Source organism: Penaeus chinensis, chromosome 21 (genome assembly GCF_019202785.1).
Source record: "Penaeus chinensis breed Huanghai No. 1 chromosome 21, ASM1920278v2, whole genome shotgun sequence".
NCBI classification, from domain to species: Eukaryota; Metazoa; Arthropoda; class Malacostraca; order Decapoda; family Penaeidae; genus Penaeus; species Penaeus chinensis.
The window spans coordinates 17,579,606-17,587,105 of record NC_061839.1 but is presented as its reverse complement, the minus strand read 5'-3'; the positions used below and the strand labels follow the sequence as shown (position 1 = coordinate 17,587,105).

The 7,500-nt window shown below is 41.2% G+C and overlaps 1 protein-coding gene across 4 annotated transcripts in view; it reads left to right on the top strand.

Annotated features, from left to right (window-relative positions):
* LOC125036335 (serine/arginine repetitive matrix protein 2-like) overlaps positions 1–7,322 on the top strand; it is a 76,316-nt gene extending 68,994 nt beyond the window's left edge. For all 4 annotated transcript variants that reach the window (XM_047628885.1, XM_047628884.1, XM_047628886.1 and 1 more), the window contains 2 exons: positions 4,036–4,254; positions 5,135–7,322. In XM_047628885.1, the coding sequence (XP_047484841.1) occupies positions 4,036–4,254; positions 5,135–5,170 (255 nt within the window). In that variant the 3' untranslated portion in view covers positions 5,171–7,322. The remainder of the gene's footprint in view (positions 1–4,035; positions 4,255–5,134) is intronic.
* Positions 7,323–7,500: the final 178 nt, after the last annotated feature.

Genomic DNA, 7,500 nt, shown 5'->3' with positions numbered 1-7,500 from the left:
AAGAGAAGGAAGTTTCAACCCCATAAGCATGTTCTCGACGATTTGTTTTTCAGCCAAGGCGTTATCACGGGACTATTTATATAAAAAAAAAAAAAAAAAATCCTTCGACGCTCAGGGGCTTCCCTTTAGCGCTTGAGGTCACGTGGCTTGTCGGCATGGTTGAGCAGACGCCCCCGGGTCATTTTTCCCCCCTCGATAGGTTTGTACGGCGATAGGTATATTCATTTCGTGGCTCGCAATTACTCTTTTGGCTCGGGTTATAAAGTTTTTTTTACATCTTATAATTACCTCCCCAGATACATATGTAATGTTCTTTGGTTTCATTCAAAAAAAAAATTTTTGCCTTTTTTCCCCCGGAATGACTTCCTTTCTGGTGATCAGTTTAACATATTATAGGGCATCACCTAAATTTACCTTGTTTTTTTTATTATCCTTCACTCCCATCCCCGAAACGGTGCGATTCCATCTGGCTTTCTCCTCCTAAAATCCCAAACGCCTTTGAGCCGAAAAAGGAAGCAAGTACTTTCATTTTCTTTTAAAAGTGAGTATGGGCGGGAAGAAGAATGGAGGGAGATAATCGGTGGGGAGGGAGGGATAGGGAGGGAATTTGGGAGGAATAGGGGAGGGAAAATAGGAGGGAGAGAGAGAGAGAAGGAGAGAGAAGAAAGAAAAGAGAGGAGGAGAGAGAGAGAAGGAGAGGGGAGAGAAGGGAGAGAGAGAGAGAAGGAGAAGAGAGAGAGAAGGCGAGAAGAGAGGAGAAGAAGAGAGAGAGGAAGGAAAATAGAGAGAGGAGGAGAAGAGAAGAGAAGGAGGGAAGGAGAGAAGAAGAAGAGAGAGGGGAGAGAGAGAGAGAGAGGAGAGGAGAGAGAGAGAGAGAGAAGAGAGAGAGAGAGAGAGAGAGAGAGGAGAGAGGGGGAAGGAAAGAGAGAGAGAAAGAGAGAGAGAGAGAAGAGAGAGAGAGAGAGGAGAAAGAGAGAGAGAGAGAGGAGAGAGAGAGGAGAGAGAGAGAGAGTGAGTGGTGTGAGGAAGAGGAGGAGAGAATGGGTAGGGGGGGGAGAGTGGGAATGAGAGTGGAAGTGGAGAGGGGTAGGAGAAGAAAGTTAGAGGGAGGGAAAAGAGAGAGTGGGAAAGGAGGAAGTGAGAAGAGAGTAGAGAGAAAAAGAGAGAGAGGAGGAGGGGTGTAAAATGAGGAAGGTGGATGAAAGGGGTGAGAGAGGGAGGGAGGAGAGAGGTGAGTAGAGGAGAGAGGAAGGGTGGAGAGAGAAAAGGGGAAAGAGAGAGAAGAGAGGAAGATTTTATGATTTTATATTATTTATATTATTATTTATAGAGAGAAGAGAGAGGAGAGAGAGGAGTGTGTGAGGGGGGGGAGAGTGTGGGGAGAGGGGGAGAGAGAGTGAAGAGAATAAGAGGGGAGGAGAGAGAGTAGAGAGAGTAGGGAGATAGGAGGAGAGGAGTGGGAGGGGGTTTGGGGGTGGGGGGGGGGGGGGGGAGGGGTGTTGGGGGTTTTTAGAAAGGGGGGGGAGGGGTGAGTTTAATTTGGGAGGATCGGAAGGGGGGGAGTGGGGGGGGGGGGGTTGGGTTTGGTTGAAAGGGGAGGGTTTGGTTGGTGGGGAGGGAGATAGGGAAAAGGGAGGAGGGAGAGAGATAGAGAGAGGAGAGAGAAAGAGAGACAGAGACAGAGAGACAGAGAACAGAGGCAGAGGCAGAGGCAGAGGCAGAGACAGAGACAGGACAGAGACAGAGACAGAGACAGACATCAGACACAGACACAGACACTAGACGGACAGACAGACAACAGACAGACAGACAGACAGACAGAACAAGACAGCGATAATGGCAGAAGAAACAGAAACATAAAGGGAGAGACGAGTAGAGGGAGGATAAGAGGGAAAGAGAAAGGCGATGAGGAAAGAGGAAGATGACTGCGCGGTGAAGGATGTCCCTGGGCGTGGTGGTCATGGCCCGCCCACCATACATGGCTCTGACCTCGAGGACACCCCAGCGTCACACCTGCCCTGCCGTAGGTCTACGCGCCCGGCCGTCTCGTCGAAGATTCCGGAGGCTGGGATATCGACGAATGGCGCTTTCGATTTCAGGAATTCATCTATTTATTTAAGAATTAAGTCTAGATTTGCATAAGAATTAAGTCTAGATTTACATAGGAATTAAGTCTAGATTTGTTTAAAAATCAAGTCTAGATTTACATGAGAATTAAGTCTAGATTTGTTTGAAAATCAAGTCTAGATTTTTTTTAAAGGATTGAGTCGAGATTTATTTATGAATCAAGTCTAGAGTTTTTAAAGAATTGAGTCTATATCTATCTAAGAATTAAGGCTAGATTTCTTTGATCATTATTCATTTGGCAGCTAAGAAATGTTTACATCTGTCGAGTATGCTGTAGGAGTGGCGAAAAAATCGCGGTATCATCTTTAATTTCATTAGTTTGTGATTGAGTATATTACATTGTCTGGCAAGGTTTAATCCGTTAAACATTAAAATAGATATTTAAAAAACAGTGCTATACACACACCATTTTCGTTTTCAAATTCCATTTATCATGTAAAATCACAACGCTCGAACGGCGTCACAAATAGCATTCACACCTTACAGCAGAACATATATGAGCCAGATCTGACCCAAGTTAGCTCCTTCTCCTACTCAGCGTCAGAACCGAGCCTGCGTGTGGCATATTTATATTGTTGGCGTGAAGCATATGCTTAAGTCATTATCATTATTGTTGTTGTTGTCACCATAATCATCATCAGTATCATTACATTATTATTATTATCATGATCATCATCACCATCATTATTATTATTATTTTTATTATATATAATATTAAAATGACAAATTACTACATAACACACACAACACACACACACACACTTATATATAGATATATATATATATATATATATATATATATATATATATATATATATGCACTGTGTGTGTGTGTGTGTGTGTGTGAGAATGTGTGTGTGTATGTGTGTGTGTGTGTGTGTGTGTGTGTGTGTGTGTGTGTGTGTGTGTGTGTGTGTGTGTGTGTGTGTGTGTGTGTGTGTGTGTGTGTGTGTGTATGTGTGTGTTTCTCTGTATAGATGCATATCTGTATGAAAGCGTCAGTGTCAATTCATGCGGTGTGCTTCACATTACTCATTCTATGTTGATATAATTAACGTTTCTTGTCCTCTTGGAGCAATGGAGTGTGTACGTTTCTTTGAAAATCAAGTTTGCGTGAAGTCCTTGCATGGTTTGCTTGAGGCCAAGAATGCTTGGCGTCACGTCTTGTCGGGTGTTAGAGCCAATCAAAGGAAATGCCGACGGAGACAAGGTTATCTACGTCTCTCTCTCTCTCTCTCTCTCTCTCTCTCTCTCTCTCTCTCTCTCTCTCTCTCTCTCTCTCTCTCTTCTCTCTCTCTCTCTCTCTCTCTCTCTCTCTCTCTCTCTCTCTCTCTCTCTCTCTCTCTCTCTCTCTCTCTCTCTCTCTCTCTCTCTCTCTCTCTCCTCTCTCTCTCTCTCTCTCTCTCTCCCTCTCTCTCTCTCTCTCTCTCTCTCTCTCTCTCTCTCTCTCTCTCTCTCTCTCTCTCTCTCTCTCTCTCTCTCGCTCTCTCTCGCTCTCTCTTGCTCTCTCTCTCTCTCTCTCACTCTTTCTCTCTCTCTCTCTCTCTCACTCTTTCTCTCTCTTTCTCTCTCTCACTCTTTCTCTCTCTCACTCTCTCTCTCTCTCTCTCTCTCTCTCTCTCTCTCTCTCTCTCTCTCTCTCTCTCTCTCTCTCTCTCTCTCTCTCTCTATCTCTCTCTCTATCTCTCTCTCTATCTATCTATCTATATATCTGTGCACTTCATGGATACGTATATGTACAAGCCATATATCAAAGTCTGTGAATATATCTCGACAAACATTTGCAACGCAGTATAGTATGTTCGCAGTTTGTCTTGTATTTCATTTACTCCAAATAAACACATTTGCGTTAGTATTGTGTACAACTAGCAAACAACACGCGCCTTTATCTTTCCTGTTTGTCCGCAGTTGGTGATGGACGTGGAGGAGTACGTGCCCGGCGAAATCGAAGTCCTGCAGGACGACAAAGCTCTTACGGTGAAGGGCCGCGTCGAGACAAAGCAGGGAAGCAGTACGAGCACCAGGACCTTCTGCAGGAATTTCCACATCCCCCGCAACACGCGAGAGGAGGACATCGACTCGGCGCTCTCCAGGGACGGAATCCTCACCGTTTATGTGCCGAAAAAGGTTGGTGCGGCGAAGATTGGGAGAGTCTGATTACCGGTTCCGTTTTCTTTGCCTGTGTTGTGATTTCCAGTTCATGGTATGCTTAAGCAGTTGTGTAGCTACTGTTCGTAAAATTCGATTTAAATTAGTCATATTATGGTATGGTATTTATGGTGTGAATAAAAGTGATAGTAACGCTGATATTGATAACCACCATAGTGACAGCGTTAGGTATAGAGATCACTGCCTGTGTTTAATAAACTTTTGCGCTTATAACCATACAAGGTGACTGATGTAATCATGCCAGTAATGATAACTTGGGTCTCATTAGGAACAGGAATGTGTCAGTTTTCTTCACCGTGATGTGGGTTTTACTCTCATTATGCCTTGATATAATTACTCTTTCTACAGGTATAATGATAACAGTAATAAGAGAAACGGATATAATGACATTGAACATTTGTATTATTATTATCACATTGTTTTCGTATTCATTATTTGCACTTATATGCATTCTATTCATTGTTGTTTCAATGATATGCTGATAGCAAGTCTGATTAAACGAGTAAAATTAAGATGTAGTTGACAGTAAGAATGATATATTAAAAATTATGATTAGGCCTTAATAACAATCACGCTAAATAAATTCCTATCAGCAACAAAATCTCTTTAAAAGATAACGATAAGAATATTACACTGAGAACTGTTTGTCCTGTTTCTTATAAAAAATTATCATAACAATTATCATAGTAAAAGATAACAAAAACAACAGCTTTAAACCCTAAAGGTGACGTCGTTACTGAAATGAAACAGCATATTTTACCTTTATCAGAGTAAGCTTTAGCTATAATCCTTATATACGTTCAACATGCCACCTAACACAAGCACACTTGTATTGCAGAAGGAACGTGTCATCAAGATCGAGCTGACGGACTAGGGTGACGTTCGATCGGAGCAGCTGCGGTTCCACCAGACTTCGGTGGCCAGCCTCGATTCTCTTGTCGAGCTCATTTCCCGGCTTATATTTGACGACAGCGTGATGGCAGTTTTGAGTTCTGTTCTAGGAGGTGACGTGTTAATACATGAGCATAGTTGCGCCTCCGCGAAACTACCACATCTATGGGCTAAGGACCAAGAATTTGCCACAGAAGCCCTGTCGCCAAGCCGTCCGTCCGGCGTCTGTCAAGGGACACGCCCCGCGCACGTTCACATACCGACATGATCTCTCGACAAGCGAGGGGTGAGATTCCCTTCCCTCGTTCAAGTTATGGGGAAAATGTTAATTGCGTCCTCGAAGGTTAACGGAAAATTATATTTTATTTATGTTCTAAGATATAAGAACACTAAGACGAAAAGTGCATATGTACATTGAAAGTATGTATACATATTATATAGAATATATTTCATACTCTAGGTTATATTACCATAACCTAAACAAATACTTTTGATAATTAACTTATATGAAATGTGTATAGATAAATGTGTAACTCTAGAAGTAGTAAAGGAGGTATGGTGATATGTTTAATGTGCTAAGTATACATTTTTTGTATATGAGACGCTTGTTTTCACAAATCTGTTCCAAATTTCCGAAATCGAGTGATGTGGAACCGGTGAGATTGCCTTAGGTGTGATGTGCAATATTCCCAGCCATAAGTATTGCAACGCAGACACAATGTACGTCGTCCGTGAGGGATTCTAAGATAAAGAGGATTTCAACACGAAAATCTCGTATGCGGGTTTTATTTTATTACAGTAGTAAAACCATCTAATGAGTAATTTACGTTGCCAAACTTCTCTCTCGCCCCCAGTGGTGTTGATGTTTACTTTCACCTCCATAAAAGAACGAGTAGACAATGTACATACCTCTGTTTCACGGGGATTCGCATTATACGATTATATATTCTATAAACACGAGAAACGAAACCATTTGTAGGGAGTTTATTCTCAAAAAGTCATTTACAGCGCACTTGTTTGCCAGTGTTTGAATTCGTAGGTGAAAGCATCACGAGGGATTCAGAATTATATATTTCCTTTTTTATCTTTCAGTGTTGTGTTATTGGTTAAATGTTTATTCTGATGCTATCCTGATGTTTAAGTGCCATAAAGCCATCATTCACTCTTGTATCTATTTCCTTTTTGTATTTGTCAGATCGCAATTTATAATTCATTAATCATTTTCATTGTATGTTTACGAATTGCCGTGTTATGGGCGAATATGATTAGCGCGTTTGATACATATTTGATATTCACTTTCACTCAGTAGAATTCATGAACTCATAGTTTCATCTACACATGGTAATTATATAGTACTCAAAACAAATAAAGAGATCCAGCTTGTCACATAGAAGATAAGAGGACCCAGCTGTTACGATTAAATTAGAGAAACCTGTTCTTACCCTCACGTTCAGCACTGTGCACACAGGGACCTGCTTCTCCGGCCGCCTCCCCTAACGGTGGCAAATGTGTTTACGCCAGCCTTAGGTTAACTTTAGAAGAGGATTTATCTTCCTGTTTTATTTTCCGTTGGTCAATACAGGTTGCCAATATTAAGCCGCTGGCGATTTTGTGATATATCAATGATTCACTAGTTTGGTATGTTAACGATGAGAGAGATTTTGTATATAGAGTTGTGTAGATTCTCGTACAACTGTTTCCTTTTCAGTTAGTCCACGCGCGCAGAAGATTTAGGAACGTGTTATATACATATATGTAAAAACAAGACAAAATATAGGACTTTTTAACTTAATGCCTTTTTATCATGACACAACGGATCAGCTAATGAATATTATGATAAGATTATCGAAGTTTTTTTTTATCACTTCCCTTCCTACTGAGGTCCGTGAAGCCATATGTTCCTGGATATGCATTGAAATATTTGAAACAATTATTTACTTTTATGTTTTGCGATACTTAAGGTGATACTCCCATGGGTAGGTCTTGTATATTTTAATTGCTTGACGAATAATATCATTGCTCACTAAATGCCCATTTGTACTGTGATGTCATAACGAATGTTTGTATTAATTTGCTTGCAAATGAGCCGATGGGTGTCTTTCATTGCAGAGTATTTAATAAAAAAATAAACAGAAGTTGCGCTTTTTCCTTGTCATGCTCGTTTATTTCAATCATGTGTATGCATATAGAAGTATATAATGTGCACTGACTATATTTTTTCCATGTATTTTTTTTTTCTGTTTCGGGTAAGCATTTCCGTAAAAACCGGAAAGAAGCAAAAGTGAAAGTACCGCAGAGGACCCAATAGCTGTA